The 23,312-nt window shown below is 40.3% G+C and overlaps 1 protein-coding gene and 1 pseudogene across 9 annotated transcripts in view; one reads left to right on the plus strand and one right to left on the minus strand.

The window, feature by feature from the left end:
• Positions 1-23,312, minus strand: part of VEPH1 (ventricular zone expressed PH domain containing 1) — a 211,450-nt gene that overhangs the window by 76,294 nt on the left and 111,844 nt on the right. For 8 of the 9 annotated variants that reach the window (XR_004950617.1, XM_036219927.1, XM_036219925.1 and 5 more), the window contains 3 exons: positions 18,548-18,768; positions 4,334-4,543; positions 3,332-3,729 (listed from right to left, as the gene is read on the minus strand). Coding sequence is in view for 7 of the 9 variants with exons in the window: in XM_036219927.1 (XP_036075820.1) it covers positions 3,332-3,729; positions 4,334-4,543; positions 18,548-18,768 (829 nt within the window). In the remaining 2 variants the exon portion in view is untranslated. The remainder of the gene's footprint in view (positions 1-3,331; positions 3,730-4,333; positions 4,544-18,547; positions 18,769-23,312) is intronic. The other variant, XR_004950618.1, reaches the window with a different exon arrangement.
• On the plus strand, positions 1,707-1,825 carry LOC118601968 (annotated as a pseudogene).

Here is a 23,312-nt window from a genome sequence, read left to right on the forward strand (position 1 = left end):
ACATAAATGAATACCAGTGATTCAGATTTTTAACATGCCTTTTGGCAGATGAACTAAATTCCATTGGTCTTGTATATAAATATTATCAGGCAGTGATGTTAGACCATCACTCTGCATATGAATACATAATTTGCAGTGGTTGGCAAACCTGCACCAGTGCCAGAAAGCTCTAAGGCCCAGGAGAGAATTACTGACTTAGGAATAACAGGCTCTTTCATACCCAAAATGACACTGCTGACTCAACCTCAATAAGACCTGGGGTTTGACAATTTTCCCAGACATGATGATAGATTTGTGCTGATCTCTTTCTTTATACACCATTGTCTGTCCCCACTGTAATCAATATCATGCGATAATAATAAGATAGCTGACTGGGGATAAAAAAGCTATTTGTGACCTTGATTCACCACATACTAAATTCTGCTATACAGTGACTAGTGAGGTACTTGTTCCTTCAGCAAAGTTTATTACCGAAGTGTTGAACCATGAGAAAGTGACGTTTTTGTAGATCAAAATAAGAAAGTTGAATATGAGTTTTTTGCATATGATTCAAACCAATACCAAAAGAACTTCTTTAAAAGGTTTTGTCGTATTTTTGTAGTTAGACCTTATAACATCAGTCTAAAATTATTCTTAACACTTTTTTTGTTGTTGTTCTCTGCTGGCTATCTGTTTTTTGTTTTTTGTTTTTTGTTTTAACTTTAATGTGTGGAAGTCGTTTTTATGTTTCTTCCCTTTGTTTCTTAATTACTTTGTATAACTTAGCAAGAAAGACCAAATACCATTAAACATAACATGATTTCTAAGCCTAATTTTTTCTTCAGTAAATTTTTAAGGAAAGAAACACGATATTGTTGAGCCGAGTGAACTCATCGGAACAAGCAAACTTGTGTCAGCCAGATGACTGCTGGCATTTTGCTGAATGGTTTACACCATCTCTGAAATAATAACAATGTGTCCCCTGCAGTCAGCATGAGGCCTTTCTTGGTGGATTATTTACAGTGAGTCATATAAATCTTCTATCCCTCACACACATATCTGTGCAAGGAATTTCCCAGAAACATCCAGGAAATTACAAAAGTATGAATGAATTCCAAAGTGTCAACTTAAAAAAAAAATACATACTTAGTTTTAGGTCATTCCTGGTAGGTAACATCAAAAGAAAATACTTTTTTTTTTCTTTTTTTAGTAAAGATGATGGATTCTCTCAATATTTTGAAAAAAACCCCAACTCACCTAGTTAATTCTCAAACTCAAAATAATTCAAGGCAATGAGAAATATCATGTATTTTTGGCAACTAGATGCTTGAAGTAATTCTGCAGGACTTCTTCACATTTTCACAAGATTATAACTCACTGTATAGCATATCTTTAATGCTTTAGGCTAAACTTAAAACAAACAAACAAACAAACAAAACCCTACAAAAAGCAGAAACTGTTCTAATAGATAAGAATGTAGCTAACTTTATATTTGCTACAGACTTTCTTTGTCAACCTGGGAAATTCACTTAACCTCTCTTATTTCAGTTCTCTAATCTGTGTGTTAAATACATCGATTATTAATGAAATGGGCAATTGTAAAGAATTTGTGTTGGTTGAGTTTTATTGATTTTAGCTATTCTCAAGTCTTTGTGTATTTAATTATCCAAAACTTATCTTGAATATGAATAATATCACTTTCACTGCCACCATTTTAAAAAAGTTTTAACTACAGCCATGCCACCCTGAACAAGCCTGATCCCATCTGATCATGCAAGCTAAGCAGGGTCGGGCCTGGTTAGTACTTGGATGGGAGACCATCTAGGAAGATTGGGTGCTATAGGTGTAAAAAATAAAAAATCAGGGATTGTGAGCTAAGGTCCTTGTAATCTGTGAGGTTAACCAAGGGTTGCCTTGCCTAAAAAAAAATAATTTAAGAAGGCTCATAAATAAATTAATGTAAACACCTTTGAAAACGTCAGAATCTATACAGACATGCTAAATAATCATATTACCAAATCCTCCCTTTCCCTTTGTTATCATGAGGCTATAACTCTTTCTTCTGACTCGGAGTGAGAAGCAAGAGGAAAAACTCTCCCAGTTTCTAAACAAGGGGATGATATAGGTGGGGAATATGGATTGGATTCCCTATCCTTCAGCTGCGTTTCCTTCTGGAAGATGGGCTGCTCAGCTTTTTCAGTGAAGGTCGTAGCCTGTGAAAAGATGTCATGTCCAAGGAGAGGGCTAGGACTTTCATCTAAATCTCAATGGAAGAATATGGTTGCTGCCTGAGAATGACCGTAGGAGAGATATAATTGGTCTGACAATGCCTTCGAGTAATTCAAACTTGTTTAATCCACTAAGAGAAGGGTGAGCCTGCCCAGGACACTCTGCCGTTTAATACCTGTGTCTCAAACCCATCATCTTTCCTAGAACCAGGACTAGGGTGCAAAATGTAAGAAAGCATCAGAAAAGTTAATACTCAAGATAAATACTATTTTTAAAAATCAAAATTAATACAAAAAGTTCATGATGAACAAAGTATCAAAACCGAAAATAAAGATGTGATCAGTATTACTACTTACTCATTTTGCCTCATCTTCAACATGGCTCAGCAAGACATTGCTACTTACTGATCCTGTCATGGCTTAAAATTTTACTGAGCTTTTTGGGCACCTCCTTAAAATGCGGATTCAAAGGAAATCTCAGCCCCTGACATCCTTTTCTTTTTTTGTTCTTTGTTTTCTGACTAGCTCAAACTCTCACTGTCTCCTGACCTGTATCACATCCTGATTATGGTTTTGCTCTTTTCTTTCTCTATTCTAATCTCCAAGAGGTCAAGGATTGTGTCTGGGCCATGGATGAATCTCATACCAAGCTGAATTGATAGCACAGCACCGGGCACACAGTAGCAGCTTTAAAAGTGATCGCTGAATGAATGGGGGAAAAAATTCTCTTGGAGCTCAATGTTGTGCATGGCTTCCTTGCATGATTAGATGGATGGAAAAATGCCTCTGGCTGAACCCCTACCCCAGAGTCTGTTTTGGAGACCACAGATCCCTTTCCAGGATTTTCCCAAACACTAGTGTCAGAGAACCAGAAGCAAGGTATCTCAAGCTTTAAAAAAATCGTGTTTGGTGGACTAAAGCACCTAAGTACATTCAAATGGGAATCAAAGAGATGAATGACCTCACTGGAATAAGAAAACAATTAAAATCATGTAAAGATGTTTTCAAAATGATCTGTTTTGCAAGTGATCAAGAAAATAGCGTAGCAATTTATATTATTTGGGCATTTTTTTTTTTAAGCGATGTCTGAACTTTCTCAAGTTTGAGGAGTTCAGAGCACTTACCTTCAATGGTGCACTGGTCGGGGACTGGGATCTTCTTCCCGATTTCCACAGCATATGCTTTCACTTGACTGAGGTTCTCCTTTAAGTGCAAGTAGAGCTTATCTTGGTATTCTACAGGACTTGGAGTTGTCTCTGGAGTTTCTTTCTCGTCATTTTCTTTTCCTGTTTCTGGCAAATTTTCTGATTCTATGTGTATAATACTTGGGTGTGAAACTGAAGAATTTGCCAGCTGTGATCCGTCAATGTCTGCCTTAAAGGGTGACTTGTCGTTTTCTTGGTGATGAGGGTCTGTTTCTGAAAGAGAGACGCTGGCTGGTAGGTCTCCTCTCTCGGCAACGTCCCCATCATCTGAGCTTATGTTCTTTGTTGCCACAGTGTGCAAAGCCACACTCTTTGACCTAGAACACAAGCAAACAGAAGGCTGAGACAGGAAAGGTATTAAGCTACCATTCGCTGATAAGGAAAAGAAAGAACACTAACACTGGAGCAATGATTACTCCCGCTAGAGTGTGAAACTGAAAATCGGTACTATGTGATAAATAAGATCTGATACAACATAAACCACCAAGTTATGGCCAAGCCAGGCCTTTGAAGATCTAGGCCACCACCCAAGACAAAGATTTAAGAATCAGTTACAAAGCAAAACTGGCTGGGAAAAGGTGGACATACATATTTATATTATTTTTTCCTACTTTTGCTTTAACTTTTTCATCAGCAATCAAGAGACACTTTTATAAATATCATTCTCAATATTAGCATAGAATTTTAAGTGTTTTAAAAAAACCATAGGTTCCCCCCCCCCCATTTGGATTCTCATTTTTAAAAATGTGAGATTGTTTGGATAATGCAAGCATCATGAATGACATTTCATTTGTGAAAGGATGGCACTTTAGGTGGCTGTAGGTAAAAGAGACTTAATAATCACCCCAAAGAATATGATAACAAAACTAATAGCAAACATGAATTATATACTTTAAAAAACTAGCTTAGCAATATTTATACCTGTTAAATCTAATGTCTTTTCTTTCTTCCTTGGAAACTTGGCCCAAACTGTATCTTCTGACAGAGCCAGGGGTATTGCTCTCAGAATTAATTTTGTCTTCGAAAGCCTGTATTTTAACTTGGAGTCTTTCATGGTCTTCATTTTCAGCTATGCTGAGCTTGGGTCCTTCTAGCTTCTCAGGGAATTCGATTTCAGTGCTGGTTTTTCTCCTAAAGGAATAAAAACCATTGTATTAGATGCTGGTTATATATACCCTTCAGAGTAGCGGGACTTTTTAACTGCTTTTAAATTCAGAACTAAAAACTTTACTTGATAATTTTTTACTAATCGTTTAACAAATATTTATTGAGTGATAATTATGAACATGGGTCTTTGAAATTGTTTTTATAGCATATTCTGCCCGAAATTTAAAAACGTCGGTGTTTAAGTTAACTTTGTATTAGAAATACATGAAAGGATTTCGAGACTAAAAAGCAGTTTTTATGGTCATCTACCATATTCTTATCTAGTGCTCCAAAAGCATGGCTTACATATAAAATTCATGCCAGATATTTTCTAGAAAATTTACATGCACTAATCTGTACTGAAATTGGTAAAATAAGAGCTTTCAAATGGACCATGTAAACTCATGGTTATGTTAATTTTATGGAAATCAGTGTGTCTCTTTCATCTTATAAACCAAAAAACATCTTTCTGAATTTTATTATTGGATGAAAGAAGTTTTCCATTAATGATATTAATAGTTCCAAATATTTTTTTTATAGCAGAATGTATGAAACACTCAATAGGCTATTTAAATTACCTCCTTTAAGGCAGGGGCTATTTGTGGAATAACTTTGGATCCTCTCTAAGGGCTTTAGATAGAGTAAGAGCTGAGGATAAGCTGCAGAAATAGCTCGCTGATGCTAAGGCACTGAATGATTATAGAAAAGAAGTCTGCATTTATCTTCCCTAACTTGCCTTCTAACATGAGCCAGCCCAGACCTACTTTCATTTTTATTTAACAATCACTATCAATCATATCACGTGGGGTTAGTATTAAATCTTTCCTTTTAAATACAAAGGTTAATAATCCCTAGAAATCCATTCACCAAGATGGCTTAATGATTCTGTTGATTTGCATGTATTTACTTGATTTTCTTTAACATTTTTCAGAGAGGTTGAGGAAAGGTCCTCAAGCTTATAGAAACATCTCAACTTTTGCAAACAGAAGGCTATTTTCCCCTAAGGGCCAAAGTAAACCTGGCATAGTATTTAGGTGAGGGTGAGAAAATGCATTTTTTAATGGCACTGTTTTTTTTTATATTATATTATATTATTTTATTCTATTTTTAGTTTTAAGTATACAGTACATTGGTTAGACATCTATATAGTTTATAAAATGATCTCCCTAATTGCTCCTTCTTTCCTCTGGTTCTCCACCTAGTCATTACATTAATGCTAATTGCATTCCCTATGCCGTGCTCCCCATCCCTGTGACCATCTATCAACTACTAATTTGTACTTCTTTAACCCTTCACTGCATTCTCCCAGCTTCCCCAAACCTTCTCCCCTCTTGCCGTGACCAGATTATTCTCTATATTCATGAGTCTGTTCTTGATTAGTTCTTTTTGTTTCTCAGATTCTGCATATAAGTGAAATCATATGGTATTTATCTTTCTCTGTCTGATTTATTTCACTCTGCATAATAATCTCTAGGTCCATCCATGTCATTGCAGATGGTAGGATTTCATTTTTTTAATGGCTGAGTAATATTCCATTGTATATATGAACCATAACTTCTTACGTTTCTTACTTATGGAGATCTTTATTATTATTATTATTTGTACTCTTCATATCAATTTCTCTATCTATGAAATGGGGAACATAACTGTACTTAACTCATAGGCTTGTTGGGAAGATGAAATGATAGGACTATGGTGAAAAATTGCTCCTAGCACATAACAGGCAGTCAATAGATGCTAGATTGTATTGTTATTGTTATTAATTGTATTATTATTGTTCCTTTGGAAACTTACTCTGCCCTGTCTATACCTTGTGTTAATGTAGAGAAAACATCAGTGGCCTAGACACAGGCTGATCAATATTCCACATCTTGGAGGGAACTGATGTCCCTGGAGAATGGGATGGCATCAGACTTTAGGAGAGGGTAGTCACTAAGGTCCCTTTCTCTGCCACATCTCCAGTTACCAGGTATCAGTAAGCACCATGGCCTTAGTGAGCGAGGGTTCTTGTAGCTGGGCATAGACCGTCCTTCTCTCTCAGATTGTATATAGCATTCCTCTGAGGACACTTTGGACATGCAAGAAGTTAAGAATTATCCCTGGACATCTGCTGACCCCACGAGGGGCAGGGCAGGTGTCTCTGGGGTAGGTTTGTCAGGTAAAATACAGGACACTCAGACAAATTTAAATTTCAGATAAACAAAAAAATTTTTTCAGTATAGGCATGTCTCTAATGGGATATACTAAAAATGAATTATACTATACTAAAGTAATTACACTTATACTGAAAAATAATTTGTCCTTTATCTGAGAATGAACTAGGGGTCTTATATTTCTATTTGTTAAATCTGGAAACCCTATTCTTAGGTAGACCCCTGATGCTTGGAATACAGGGTCCTGTACTGCTCATTTTTGTTCCCCCGTGCCTGGCACAGTGTTTGGCACACACAGGTACCCGAAGTGTTTGTGGAATAAATGAACTGAGACTATCTTGATTTCTAATGCCAGCTTGTCCTCCCCAGGCCCCAACCTCCCGATGTCTACCAGATACCCACGAGGCACTGGTCACTTCTCTTGGTCCTTGGGGTTAGTGTCATTTGATAAATATCGAATGTGGAAAGAAACAAGGAGCAAGAGTGGGAGTAAAAAGAGAGATTTGTGAGAGGCAGAATAAGAAGAATGAAGAAGGAACAATCAGATAAAGCTCTGGACCAGAAAACTGATCTCTAGATATGAGGCCGATGAGTAGGATTCTCACCACGAAGACTTTCTCTTATACACAATCTTTCTTGTTTTCATTATTTGAAGATGTATATAACAAAGAGTCAGGGGAAGGGGTGGTAATAAAGAGTCACCAAGGAAGCCAAGCTGCAAGATGGACTAAAGAGTCCTTTATGCCACTGACCATCAATTCACCAGGGTTTGTCATGCAGTTTTGCTAGCAGGAAGTTAAGAAAGGTTATGGCTCCAATAAGTTGGAAGGTCAGGAAATGGTAGGTAGATGTTCAAGTTTAAAATAAACATTCGCTACTCCTTCACCTCTCCACTTGGTTTTTAAAGTTAATATAAAAAGATAGGAGAGAATTTGTTCAAAAACAAAGAACTTTTCCAGAGGTAAACTGCATTCCTTCTAGAGTAAGGAAAGGCATCCCAATGTGAAACCACTGGTCCTGTCTGCCTTTACTTGTGGGGGATGATGGAAATGAGGGCCAGTGGGCTGGGGTTGCTATTTCTTTTCTATTTGTCACTTTTAACTCCAGAGGTAATGTTACGGAAATTTTTGTCAGAGTTCTGTAATCCCCTAAATATTAACTTGGCTTTCACTCAACACACCACATTATAAGAGGCTCAGATGATTTCCAGTCTGAATGATTTCTGGTCTCTATTGCCAAAGTAAAGTTTTAAAAAATACCTCTAGGGATGCTGGGGAGGCCTAATTACCTCCCTCTGTGTGAGCGGGACTCCCCTTGGAAACAAATGGGCTCTTGGGCAGCTCTCTGCTCTCACTAAGCTGGGAGATGAGACTATAAAGCTTGCAGGCGTCGAGAGATTTGCAGCCTCTCTTCCTGACTCCTTAAATCAAAGAAAATAATATTAGTTAATGTTTGACGAGCTTGGCTTACGATCCCATGTCCAGGATATGTACTCTTGCAGAGTTAAGCTTGTTAGAGAAGTAGGAGAACATAATGCATCGAGTCCACATGGGAGCTCTAAATTCTTAGCATGCTATCTATTCCTTACTTTTCAGCCATTTCTTGGGTCATCAGTCATCATAAGAATGACAGAGATGATCCCCCATCTCCACGGTGCTGTCGTCTGTTTTGGAGCCACAGTGAGTAGCACTGCTGGACCACTGCACCCGAACACTAAGGCCAAGGCTTGACAAGCCTAGGTTCTTGGTACTCAGTTCTGCCTTGGACCTGCTTCATGGGCAAGAGCAGAGACCAGCAGAGGCCCTGTGATACAGGGACCCAAATGTTATCATGCCACTGAGAGACCTTTGCTGCAATGAAATGACTCCATGGTACATTTTATTCACACAAGATTTTAAAAGAGGTTTCAAAAGGAGATAGTTGTGGGCATATGGACTGAACATGGGAAATGTCCTAGGCTCATGACTCCAGCATCTTGTTTATTAGGAATGTGGCAAACCTCCTTCTGACTTTACATCTCATTATTGTCATATAAAATGGGATGACTGGTACTGCATCACCAGATCTCTGGAAGCGTTATGTAAGATAATAGGTTTGACTGTGTAGTCCATACAGAATGGGCATGAAAAAGTCAAACAGTAAAACGGGGGTGGCTGCTGCCCAGTGTGGGCATTTGACACTGAAAGAAGGTGGCTTGTGCAGGTGATGCCAAACCTGGAAGATGAGCTTCTCCTGCTCGGAGCCAGAGAAGACCACATAGTCCCCCCAACCACCACTGCAGCATCCTACAGAGTGTAGGCTAAAGGAGAGGGACCTTCCCTGCTTTGTGAGCTGGAATGTGGAAATATTGTACTGCATATGTGAATTCTGAGCTATTGCAAACAGAGAGAGAATTCCCTGCAATTAGAATCAAAGTTTAAAAGCCCTGATAGAGGGAAGTGATCACTGTAATGCAAACGCTCAGTCATTTGTTCACTTTCCTTTCAGCCGACATGAGGGAGAATAGGACATGGAAAAAGGATGAACAAAGTGCAAAGCCCCTGTCCTTGCTGCTCAAAGTGGAGGCACTGGACCGGCAGTACCGACATCACCTTGGAGGTTGTTGGAGATGCAGAATCTCAGGCTTCACCCAAGACCTACCGAATCAGAATGTGATCTTCACTTGATCCCCAGGTGCCCCACTGACACATGCAAGTTTGAGAAGCACCTGCCCATATTATGACATGACAGAAGACGAAGCAGACAGGGGCATTTTCCCTTGATCAAGAAAGGCTGCTAAGGGTTTCACTACTTCTCCAGGGAGATGAGTTTTAAAACAATGTGTGCCTTATTTGGTTTGCTGCGGGGTAAACAGCATGCAGTTCCCGTTTCGTAGTTTCCCCACCCATAAGCCTTCCAGGGTCTTTGCCAATTCTGAGCTAAAGCTACCTTGTCAGTTTTTGCCACTGATAAATACTGGTTCAGATGTCCCCCAGATCCTCAGTCAAAGTTCAGAGACTAGAACGGGCAGACTGGACGAGCAGCAACTTGAACACAGGCTGCTGGATCCTTACGAATTGCCATCCGGATGCGGCACAAGTCACAAAAGTGCTTGTAAAGCTACCAAGGGATATAAAAATGTAAAGTAGTAATGTCATCAGAGCACCTTGAATCAGGGGTAAGAACTGTAAAAACAAGTTCCCCTTTTCTAGGCTAACTTTATAGTCTGGGAACATAAGCAGGTCACAGGGTCTGCCAATTGGGATTAAGGTGAGGGTATCTGCCATGAAAATGCAACCACTGGAGAGGAAAAAAGTTAACACGTGGTCACTCATCAGCTTTTGAGGCTTGACAAGCAACAAGATGGTTAAGCTTTCCTTTCCGATACATCTTTTGATAGGCTCCACCCCAAATATGATACCTTACCCTATTTTTAATAGGTAAAAACATAACTGCCCAGAAATAGAGGAATATAGTTAGTCAAACACACTGATGACTGATCTGAGGCTGGAATTCTATATGCAATCCTGTGATTCAATTCCTAGTTCACTCAGAATTCAGCATTTACCTCCAGCAAAGTCTAGTCGACAGCCTTCAGGCTGCCAACTAATAAAAAGTCCACCTTTGGCCTGCTGGCAAATATGAATACCATTAAGAACTGTTTTTCCTCAGCTGAGCCATTCCACAATAGCTGTACCTCAGTTGTGGCTGACGTGTTGTGTGTTCATGACCTTTCATGTATTAAATCTCTTTTATTTTTAGGTCCCAAAGGAACGTTTAGGGAACGGCATAATAGTGATTAAAGAGAGTTCTGAGATTTGTCCAGACTCAGCTGCATCAAGGATTTAAGGCAATGCTTCTCTACCATCCGCGTTTTGGTTTTTTAATTTTCATGTGTCACAGACCAATATTTTTGTAAAATACAGTAAAAATAAATTACCAGAGTAACAAAATGAATAAAACAAAGACGTACACGGCATAAGCCCATCGATCATGCATTTGGGTATTGTAGTAATGGTAAATTGCTATGAAAGTTCTCAACGCTTATTTTCGATCTCTGGAATAACCTTGGTGCAGGCTGGTAAGGAACAGTTTGCAGACGGATGCTGGTTCATGAGCTACACCTTGAGTAGCTCTGGTCTAACGGACGTGCTGAGTGAGATTGCCATGGAACAGGGCACCGATGCTGTTAATATTTACTGAGGGCTTTCTATGTACTAGGTGGTCTCTATGCTAGTCCACTACCTGTATTATTTCTCACATAATCCAGGAGGGCAGGCCTTATTACCCTCTCCACCTACAGATGGAGGAACTGAGACGTAGAGATGTCGAGCAACTTACTGAAGGTCGACTAGTAAATCCAACATTAAACTTCGCCTCCAGAGCTCACTCACTGCACAGCCCTTCCCCACCGTCTCTCAGTGGGTGTTTGGTTTAGGTGGCATCTGAATTTACCCCAGGAATAAGTAATTCATATTATGGATTTGGAGAGAGTCACAAGAATTACTGTACCCTAATATCGCTGAATGACATCCCATGGGAAGACGCCAGAACAGAAATGACATCTAATCACTGAGCAACCCTTCACAGCGATCCGAAAGATAAATTTTGGCATCTCCTTTAACCAAAACTGGAAAGGTGTTCAAAACTCAGGAAATGTCATGCAAAAATAGCAACTTCAGAGTTCAATTATGATTAATACCAAAAAAAGAAGAGGGCGCGTTTGGGGAACCAAACCAGCATATACCAGATCATCAGGGTCGGGTAAGAACTGTTTTAGCCTCAGCCGTCGCTTTTGCACAAGGCCTGCAGGGGGCCAGTCCTTCTCACGTCTTCTCCCTCGGCCCACTTTTTCCTTCCCTCCAGGTTAAAGCTTTGGCGTTTGGTCTTATTCGAACTGGGAAACCAAGCCCTAGGAGCTCGATGCAAAGCTCTTTTCCTTTTCAGTGTGCCTTGCGTTTTGAACGCCGCTGTGTTACGGGAAAGGGGCCCGGCTCCCCCGGCAAGGCTGTGTTTGCACTGCTCACACCCCTTGGCAGGGCTGCCCGCCCCCCACTCCCACACCCCCAGGCCTCTTGCCCGCGCTTGCAGTCAGCCTCTCTGGGCCTCACCCTCCCTGGGCTTGCTTCATTGTCTCCAAAGCTGATAAGGATGTCTCCCACCTACATCTCTTGCCGATAAACGGATTCCTGAAATACCTTTACAGACCTTCACATCACCATAAATGCCGCTTTAAGGAAGGACAAATGGTGGAGTAAATGAACAACAGATGGGACATAAATGGTACCACATGTCAGACTTAACCTCTTCGGTAAGGAGAGGGGCAAAGAACCAAAACCCTTCCTCCCTTCCCTACGCAAGGAGCAAGGACAGCCAGGCTACTGCCGCAGACGGCTCTTATGATATTCTTTATATACAAGTGGCCAGCATAGACCTCTCTAGATTGAATATATATATATTATATATATATATATATAATTTTTTTTAAAAATTAAAACTCTGGTTACCTTGGTGGGGAGAAATCACATTTCACTTTTTCTAAGCAGGGGGCAAGGCTGACCAGAACATCATATGTTTTTAATTACAGTCCTGAACCTCCTTGTGTATATCCCCTGAGCCAACAGCTGCTCTCAAAGAATCAATTTCTCTTTGTATAAACATGTCTTGCCTAAAAATCTGGGCATTCTCGTAAGCATTTTTAAGGCTACTTTCTTTCCATTGAGAAAAGGCTCTGAACATTACCTCGCTCAAGTTTGGGGGAGACCAGAGGGCAGAGGGGCACACAGAAAGGTGCCTAACACTTCAGGGCAGGACCGCGAGTCCGGAGGGGTGGAGAGGCAGTCTGAGCTGCATGTAGTACGTCGGTGAGAGAATGTCACCATGGGCCAGGGTGGGGAGGGAAGTCAGCATGGGAAAGTGGTACCACAGCAGAGTCTTGGAGGAGGGCAGCCTTCGGCAGGAAGAGAGGCACAAAAAAGGCATTCCAGACAGTGATGATAAAGGTCAGTGGGGTACCACTTTTGGGAGGAAAAGGCAAAAGTCACCCTTGACATTTCTTTAAAATTCCTTTGAATGGTCCATGATGTACTGTGAACACTATAAATCTCATTGACATTCAAATTTGAGATCCACTTGGACTAGACTGAAAGAAGAAATGAAAGGAAACTCTGTGAGCTCATGTCTGGGTATTCATACCATTTCCCCCCAAGTACTGCCATGGACTGGGTAGAGAATTTTATTTCGTTCTTGCCTGTCCTCAAGGTTTACTCCATTATGCTTTAACATGAAGCCTCTGCAATCCTTGGACATATTTAAAGACTTTATTGTCATGAAGATTAAATGCTATAACATAGTAAAAGTCCCTAGCATGGAATGTGTCATGTGGTAGGAGCTAGTTAAGAGCTTGATCAGACCTACAGACATAGTTTTCTTTGCAAAGTTGTAGAGAAGAACTTGGCTCCCAGGTCTCTGCACTTTCTGTCGTGGACTCAGCAAAGAGGCATCACTCTCGAGCTCTTGGGCAGCGCCCTAACGGACTGTATACGACCCCGGGGTTAGGTTCTGATGTGATTCCCAGGATGTCAAGATGGGAACTCCAGAAGGACAGGTGTTAAAGGGTCTCACCATTTGAAAAGGGTATTTGCAGGTCATATTGCTTGGCTACACATTAGCCACACGTTGACATAAACATTCATTGTGTGAAATTTAGGATAAACTGAAAGTCAGGGGTTACTCTAAGGAGGGTAGATTTTCCAAAGCCATTCTCCTATGAAAATGATCTCCTCATTCTATTTTCCATTTATTCTTTCCTGCACATTGTTCATGTGTCATCGCTTTCCATTTGTACCGATTTCAGATTTACAACTACCTAGTTGGTTTTGACTATAATTTATCTTTCATTCTCCTTCCCCCGCCCCCTCCCACCATAGGCCTGATTCTTAAAAACAAAAACAAAAACCACAAAATCTGACCACTGCTATCACAGTTACCACCAAAACAACAAAAGAACACACCACCCACTTAAGTGAGCCAGAGGTTTGGGAAGGCTTTAATCACACGCTTTGCTTTAAAACTTTCCTTAAGAGCAACTCTTTTCCCCATGACTTTGATGGCTTTGGCTAAGGTTCAAAAACTGGGTCGGAAGCAACCATGACCCATGGCCTTGACGTCCCATCACGGCCTGGGGCATGGAGCTGTGCAGATGCCCTTTCTCCTCTCCCTCTGCTTTCCTCTCGTGCCCTTTCCTAGTGCCATCTTTCCTCCCTACGTGTTCTCATCTCTTCTATTTACTTCCCACTCCTACTTTCTTTCCATAATTTCCATCCCTCAAAGTTTCTGCCCCCAACTGCGGCCCGAGCTTAACCTCCTACAGAGACCACCTGTGGCAAATTGTCCCCAACCTCAATGGGGCCTGATTAGAGCGGCCTCCCTAGCACCACATGCATTTGGCAAAGGCACCTTCTAGTTGACTGATCGCTGCATACTCAGTCAACACACAGTTGCTGGAAGTCACCTTCTCCTTCCCCAGCTTCCCCTGGGTCATGGCAGGCCAACAGTGCGATGGATAGTGGCTGCCCAGAAAACCACATAAGGCTCACAGTTTCAAACACACTCAACCTTTTCCCCTATCTTGACATCTTCTTTTTTTCAGTCCATGATTGCTGTGATCCCTCTTTGCTTCTCTAGAATTGACTTCAAAATCCAAATGCTTTGCTTGGCCGTCCTGTTCTTTAGCCTCTGTTGGTTTATTATTTAGATATAAACATTCTTTCTAAGACACAGGAACAAGAAAAGTGCGAATGTGCTTACCTGGTGCATCTAATAAAGCTCACCCAGTTAATTCAGAGTCATTTGGCACAAAGACGTCTCCTGTCTGCTTTAGTTTTTGCGTCTTTCTAGGATGCTAATTGATTTTCTTTTGATAATCTTGTAGTTTTGGCTTGAAGTCTAAAATCTGGCCTGCTGGGCTATGTGTCAGATTTGTAAATTAGATGACATCTGTTTTGAATTTTATCATCTTTAATTTTCTTTCAAGCTCTCTTCACTTATTCATTTCCCTCCAATTGTAAGGATCAGACTTTGCTGGATGCTTTAGACAAAAATGTCGACCTTTCTACTTTGGAGGGCACAGATTAAAATTACTGAAGCTAAATGGTACAATGAAGGCTATTCAGGGAAAAGATGTTGGGGGAGAAGCCTTAGCAACCATCCCAGGGAGGATGAGCAGTTAATACAAAAGGCTGGCTCTCCACACCAGCATTTTGAAATTCCCAACGAATAATTATAATTGATTCGAAGGAGACTGACAGTGAGGGTTGAACTAGGTGAAGCATTTTGAATTGAGAGGTGGAGGTGGAGGTGGTGGCAGTGGTGGTGGTACGTGAGGTGACCGGTGACCTTTGATCTCCTCACATCTAATTTTTCTCTTTCTTTTTGGTCAGAAAGATAGTAAAAGGATGAGAAACTCACATACTCACATTTTAATAGTGAGACCTTATTTTTTCCTCCTCTCTATATATCTCCTAAGTTCTTCTTTTCATGGGGAGATTGCTTATTGCTTATTGGACTGGGCTTCTTATTAAGGATCAATTTTCCTGTTAGACTGCCTAATGCAATACCCTTGTTTAACACGTTTTTCCTTTATATAAACCTTTTTCACACATATAATCTCACAGATGTCAGTCGGCCTCTTTCAATGCTGCATTTGTAGAGGCAAAACAGAACGGATGAACTGCTGGCCAGAGCACGTGCCTAAGCTGTCACATCCGATCCACATGTCGGTCATCACTGGAAGGAGAAATAAGCAGGCTGGCTGTGTGAGGAATACCAAAGGGCTCCCCTCAACGCCAGCTATAAAAGCTCTAAACAAAATTTCTGAAACTACATCATGAAAATTGGCCAACTGTGACTTTTCGCTTGCATATAAATGACAAATCATCCCTTCCTGATGCTGACCTTGGATTTCTTGGATGCCGCAGTGTTGGGGCTGGTGCTAAGTAGGTCATGGGACTGTGAAAATGCTGTTTTTGAATGGAACAGGTATCTAGCAGTGGTTCTCAACTAGAGGCCATTTGGTAATGTCCAGAGACACTTTTGAGGAAGAGGGCTGCTGCTAACATCTGGTGGGTAGAGGCCAGAGATGCTGGTAAATATTCTATAGTGCACAGGATAGACCCACAATCAAGAATTATCTAACCCAAATTTTAATAGTACCAAAGTTAGAAACCCTGGTATATTGGCATCTATACATTGAAACAGGCAACAACGCATTTTTATATGCTCAATCAACACTGTGGTGTTGAGAGCAAAGGGCACTTGCAATCTGTCCTCCTCTGGTGAAGAGTGATTGTTGACTTTGATAATCATTTTGGCCAGATAATATTCTCTGTGTAGGGTGGGCTGAGAGACCCTCTCAGGTGGGCCCCCCTCCTGCTACCTCTTTTCTTGGTTATCAGCATCCTCTTCCAGGTGTATGCCATCACTCACGTTGGGTATCTCCGGGTTTTCATCCATTCTCCTCAGCACACCTTCCACTGGTGACCAGTTCCTCATAATCCTGAGCTCTCTTACTATAATCATCTGCTTTGATTTCTTAAGTTCCTCACCGCTGACCACAATCGAGGGAGCCTATTGTTAAATCCGCAGAGGCAGCCTCCGGGCCGCGCCCTCTCTTGCCGGCCTGCTCTTCCTGTCGATTCCATTCGGTGCTCCACATCACTAGCCACTTCTTCATTCATTCAGTCCTCTGCTGAAGGAATATTTATCGAGCGCCTGCTATCTGCTAATTGCCATGCTAGGATGTGTGATCAAATCTCTGGATTAAAAACTCTCTAAGCCTCCATGTGGTTTATAGGACAAACTCCTTGCTTCCTGACACAGCGTGTAAGGCCTCTGAAAATCTGTCTCTGACTTCACTTTTCAGCTTACTCTCCCAACTACACTGATGTGCTTGTTTCGGCCACACTGAACTAACTGCTTTTCCTTAGTCTGGGGCATACACTCCTAAGCTCTTTTATCTTTGCATGTGAGGAGTATCCTTTCTATTTGGAGTATTTTTTTCTACCCTTATCTGGGGTACTCATTCTTTCTATGCAACTTACTGTGGTACCTGAACAGATGTCTGGCACATGGAATCAACTCAATAAATAAGGAATGAACTTAAATTTCACCTTCTCCGTGGAACAGTCTTCAATTCCCCACTGTTAATTAGTACATCTCTCGAGCTCCATAGCCCATTTTATGCATTTCTATTAAAACCCCTTGAGGAATAGTGTTTTATGTCTTTCGTTTTGTTTTCTGTCTCTTGGAACCTCTGGGCTCTGCCCCATGCTAGGCATAAAGTGGACCCTTGTGACTAAAGTGCTCACTGTTTTCTCAAGATGGCTTCTCATGTTTTTGGAATACTTGTTCCATACTAGAAACAGTATGTATCCTTTGTTATTCCCAAAGCTCCCCAAATCTGATGCTAGTTTCAAATGGGCCCTGTGCCTACTCTAGAAGTGAATACTTTTGAATGCATAGGATCTGTAGTTTGAGTCTGTCCTCTATACTTAGTTGCTGTGCAAACTTGGGAAAACATTTAACCAATCTCTGAGCCTTCGTTTCTTCTTCTGTAAAATAGGAATAATGATCTCTGCCCTTCTTGCCTTGTGGGGAGGTCATGAGGATCCAGTGAGATTATGAGTTTGAAAGTATTTTGTAACTTCTAACTTTCCAAGTATCATCCTATTCAAAATATAACAAATCAGAAAAACTGCCCCCTCCCATCTTGCATGGTCTTCTTTATTTTTTTCCCCACGAACTTCTTTTCTTGAAAGGGCCAGTTCTGTGCACTGTGTCCACTCTCTCCCTTCAACCTCAGGCATCCTATTTTCTGCTCAGTCATACCACAGGCAGCTCACTCACCACAATCATCAAGAATTTCCTCATGGCTAAAACCCATGTACATTCCTCTGTCCTTCCTTCACTTGACCTGACTCCCGTCTATCTTTTTTTGAGATATTTTCTGCACTAGGACCAGAGTAAACTTCCCAGATTTAGATTATATCCTACCATGCGCAAAACCCCTCAATGACTCCTTCGTGACTACAGGGTAAAATTCCAACTCCTTAGGAAGGTACGTCAGGCCCTTCATCGTCCACTCCCTGCCTACCACCTCCTCAGCATTGCCTAATGCTGCTCTCCTTGTAACACACACCCTAGTCATACAAAATGATTTCTGTTTCCAGACAGTGTCATATTCTTTCACATGATGCCCAAAAGACAGCCTGGTGCATCTGGTCATCTTTCAAGACTCGGTTCAAAATATGACCTCTTCAGGGAAGCCTTCCCGGAGGTCAGCTTCCGACTCCTCTGCATTTCATGCAGAAATAGATACCCCCATTTCTGTGCTCCTAAAACTCCTTGGCACCACTGTGATTAGCATAACCTTCTGTTTTCTAATTACTGGTTAAATAGTTACCTCCTCTGCTAGAAAGCGAGTTTATTGGGTGCAAAGAACATGTTTTATTTCTCTATATATCTAGCTTCTGGTAGAGTTTCTGGTACAGAGTTAGAAATTGTTAAATATTTGTTGCATAAATAAATAAGTTATAAAAAAACATTAGTTGCACTAAATTCTTATCCTTTGACCATATTTTGTATGCTTTTCAGAATAATTTTTGTCACATTCTGGTTTTCACAGATATAGAAAAAATTGTGGCAAGTGTGATAATTTATTCAGAAGCTACTGTATGTTGAGATAGTAGGTTTGGCTTTCTTTGGGAAGTTTCACGCCTACAAGAGAAAGTATAGCTATCTATACAATGCCTCCATGGGCTGACGACAGATTCCTGAGTACACAGCTATTCCTGCTCACCTGCCACTTCGGGGCTCGGTGGCTTCCAGTTGTCGGGTAAGGAGCTTGGCAATGGCAGTGAAGCTGTTGCTCATGCGGAAGATGTCTCTGCTCTGAGGGCCCAGGATGGAGGAGAATGTGTCCGTGATGCTCTTAATCTCCAGCAGGAGAATATGGTGGAAAGAGTGCTCCATGTTTGCTAGCTGACTCACCAGGAATGGCAGGCAGCTCCTGGCTCTCTCCTGCCAAGAATAACGAAGAAAATGTACAACTGTTGATGGGAATGTAAACTAGTATAGCCACCATGAAAAATTGTGAGGAAGTTCCTCAAGAAATTAAAAATAGAACTATCATATGATCCAGCAATCTCACTCCTGGGAATATATTCAGTGGAAATAAAATCATTATCTTGAAGAGATATTTGTACTCCCATGTTCATTGCAGCATTATTCACAAGAGCCAAGACACGGAAACAACCTAAGTGCCCAATGATAGAAGAATTGTTAAAGAAAATGTGGTATATACATTCAATGGCATATTACTCGGCCATAAAAAAGAAGGAAATCCTGCTATTTGAATTAACATGGATGAACCTGGAGGGTGTTATGCTAAGTGAAATAAGCCAGACAGAGAAAGAAAAATACAACATAGTATCACTTAAATGTAGAATCTTAAAACAAACAAACAAACAAACAAACAGACAAATGAACAAACAAACAAACAAATAAAAAACTTATACAAACAGATTGAAAAGTGATTGGGGAATAAGGAGAGTTAAAAGATACAGACTTTCAATTATAAGAAGAACAAGGTCTGAGGATCTAATGTATAACCTGGTAACTATAGTAGAGAACATTATATCATGTAATTTGAAATTTGCTAAAATGTGTCAGGTGATGGATGAGTTAAATAACTCAATGAAGAGAATCCTTTCATAATGTATATGTATATGAAATCATCAGATCATACACCTTAAACATGTTGTCATTTAACTTGTCAGTTATATCTTAATAAAGCCAGGAAAAACAATAATGATGAAGAACAAATATCTATATTTTCAAAGAAAATCAGAGCCCCATGATGAACAGATGATAATTCTATGAAAGTTTACTAAGAGAGCTAGCTGGAGCTAAACAATGTTTCATTCATAGTGTCTCTCGATCAGCTTCCTTGAGTTTTTTCCCCTGATTTCCAGGATTCCTGTTACTCCTTTTTATAACTATGTAAATAGTCTCATTAACTTATCTTGCCAGGTTCAAATCTCTCAATCACCATTAGTGACCTTGCCCTACACATCTACCTTTCCCAACTTTGTGTCCTCTGGCCACTCTCCACACCTATGACTCCCTAACTCTGCCTACACAGGGAGGCCTGGTCAATGGCACCCTCCGTCCATCCATTTGTCAGATAATGTCATGTATCACGCTGGGTCCAAAATTTACCTCCTCTCTACAGGACAAGCTCACTCTTTTGCTCACTTTCAGCACCTTTCAACATATTCCAGAGAGTATGCGCCTGGTCGAACGAGCAGATTGTATCACCTAGCTTTAGTCTTAGTTAACTCTCACACGTGACTTAATAGGCTTCTTCAAAGAAAGTGAAGATGAAGGGCAATATGAAACATGCGGGCATGAATGAATAACATGAAAACGGCTTAGCCGACATCTCCTATGCCCATCATAACTCCTCATGAACTGCATTATTTAAACATGATGAGGAGTTATCCCAAAAACATTTTTAATTATCAAGAACGTTATTGGAAATGTATATTTGCGCCCAATATAAATGATGACATATCATTAATAAATAAATATAGCTTATTTCATCTTTAACTTTTAAAATCTTATTTATATATATATATAAATTGTTCATAATATTAGTGTAACAGAAAACATGTTTAATTATAAGTAACTATACATTGGAAGCTCATACTCAAAATCCTTTTAGTGCTAGATGTACAGTTTTAAATCGCTCTTCTAGCTAGGAATTCCCCTTTACACTTCATTATGACACGTGAAGCCTTAATCCCTTTCAAGATGTAATTCCTGTCCTGGCTCCTCTGCAAAGCCATTCCCAGTGACCTTTTCTGCCCGAATTTTCACCACATTAAAGATTCTTTTTAAAAGTCTTGTTTAGCACGCAATTGCACTAGCTCATGTGTTTACTCATGCTTTCATTCAGTCACCAAATAGGTATTTCATCCTGTAATACGCCTGCGCTAGACTCTAGATGACAAAGGTGAATGACAAGTGGTCTCGGCCTCTAAGGGACCTGCAATTCCCCTTTCATTTATAATTCTCTAATGGTTACATGTACCAGTCAAATCTCTTAAAGGAGCTACTACTTCTCATACATCAATCATCCTCCTGGCATAGAACTCAGCCCGTAGAGCCTACACCCAATGTGTATGTCTCTGTTCACTGATTTCAGCAAACCTTACACGCCAAAATACAACCTGACAAGTAGAGCGTGTCGTTGCAAAGGAATCTATGCTTTACCGAAATATTTATTACAGGACAGATTTAAGTAGTGAGGTTTTCTACTCTTTAATATTTAACTTGATTTTCAAAGATTCCATGTACAATTGACCGGAGCACATCTCTTGGGGGCAGTGGAGTACAGAGTTTGACAGCTAATTGAAGAGATATTTATCCATTAAAGGATAAAAACATTAGATGAATGAAAAATAAAGACCATTGGAACAAGTTCTAGATACCCCATTTTATACATTGGCTCATATGATTGCCAGGTTATATAGAAGGATACTTAAATGCTCTTAAGTCTAATATATGTATATTAATATATATATTACAACATAGATGATTTCATTCACGGAAGGGCTCCATACATCAACTCACAGTATGCAGTGCATCACAGGGACATTTTCCATTCCCAATTTGAAGGCAAAAACCTGGATGTGGAGTCCCTACCACGTGCCAGGCACTGTTGCAGAAGCTAGGAACACAGCACTGAAGAAAAAAGATAAAAATCCCTGCCATGATAATGAGGCAACAGATTAATAAACAAAATGTGTATGCAAGGTACATAGTGTGTTGGATGGAGAAGTGTGCCCCAAAGAGAGAGAAAGCTGAACATGCAGTCCCAGGGAGGGAGTCGATTTTAAATAGTACAGTTGGGCCAGATCTCACGGAAAAGGTGAATTCAACAAGATTTTAGACTCTAAATCCAACATTCTCAGTAACCATAGAAAACAATTATAGTAAAAGTTGTTCTACTTGATACACAGGGAGGTCAGAAGATGTAAGAACTGGGCCACGGGAGATGTAACATTTTATTGATGAGAATGTAATTTTAAATTTCAAGTAAATTCCTCAGCTTCTGATGCAGACTCCTCTTTAGCAGATTTTTTTTTTTTTTGCCATGTCCCAAACATTTCATTTGCTTATCTAAGTGTCCTGCGGTTTCATTATTAATTCTTCTCACCATAAAAATTAACATGCCCTTTCTTTAAAGCAAATGTTTTCCTAAAAGTGAAGATGGCTGTGTGGGTATTTGCTGAAATCAACCTAATTATGGATGATCTTATGGCAGCCAAATTGAGCTGAAGGGAAAATTAATCACAGTGCAGAAACAAAAAAAGTTACAACTGCCCTGAAACTAAAATATGAAACCAAGGTTTGTTCTGAAACCTTGGAGCACGTCCATGTGCCTCTCGCGGGTAACAGATACAATTTTGTATTAGAAAGTGTAACATTAGGGTAGAAGGCGTTAGTCTGATTTCTTTCTCATTTCCATGATGCTTTGTCTCTGGGGGCCAGTGACTGCTGTTTTCTCCTTTCATTCCTCCCTCTGCGGGGACAGGGGCAATGCCTCCTGTATGCCTTAATTGCGGGCCTGACTTTGTCCCTTCTGACATAAATTGATTATTTATTATTAAAATAATAATAGCTGACCCCCAGAGAGCACCTAATCTAAGTATCAAGCATATTCTGCATGCTTTTAATGTACTTATTCATGTATTTCTCCCAGTAATACTATGAGTTAAGTCCTGTGATCACTGCCATTTTACAAGAAGGAAACTGAGGAACAGTTAGAAGACTAACTTGCTCAAGGCCATACTGCCCTCCCTGTCTCTTCAGCTGAGTCTTCACTGGTTATATCCCAGCTCTTCTCATCAAAAATCCCAAACCCGCTCATGCCCATAATCTTCCATTTCCTTTTTTTCCTATTTCTTGTTCATTATCAGTTATGTTTATTTAATTGTTTTTGATTTAGTGACATAAACATCATAAATACTCTGTAAATACAAAACAGACCAGCGGGTCTTAAACTTTCTGGTCACGGGAGCCCTTTACTTTCCTAAAAATTATAGAAGACCTCGAAGAGTTTTTGTTTATCTGAATTATACCTATCGATATTTAACACATATTAAGTTAAAACTGAAAAATTAAAAACAAAACAAAACAAACCCCTGGAGGTATTTTCAGTTGTCACAGTGGGGAATGGAAGGAAGACCAAGCAGTAGGAATCTAGTGGGTAGAGGCTAGAGAAGCTGCTAAACACCCTGCAATGTATAGGACAGCCCTCGACAACCAAGAATTATCTGGCTCAAAATGTCTATAGTGCCAAGGCTGAGGAAACCCGAGTTAAGTGAAACTGGCTATCCCCTTCGCCCCGCTCCCCGAGAGTACGTGGTGGTGAAGAAGATGGCTACGCGTACCTTTCGGGGCCACTCTCTTGATGTGTGCTAAAGCTCTTGCTCATTGCTCTTGTCCTTTCAGTGCAAATGTTAACACAGTGGTGTATGGGGTTGATGATGTATGAG

The sequence above is a fragment of the Rousettus aegyptiacus genome, unplaced genomic scaffold (genome assembly GCF_014176215.1).
Source record: "Rousettus aegyptiacus isolate mRouAeg1 unplaced genomic scaffold, mRouAeg1.p scaffold_m13_p_4, whole genome shotgun sequence".
NCBI lineage: Eukaryota > Metazoa > Chordata > Mammalia > Chiroptera > Pteropodidae > Rousettus > Rousettus aegyptiacus.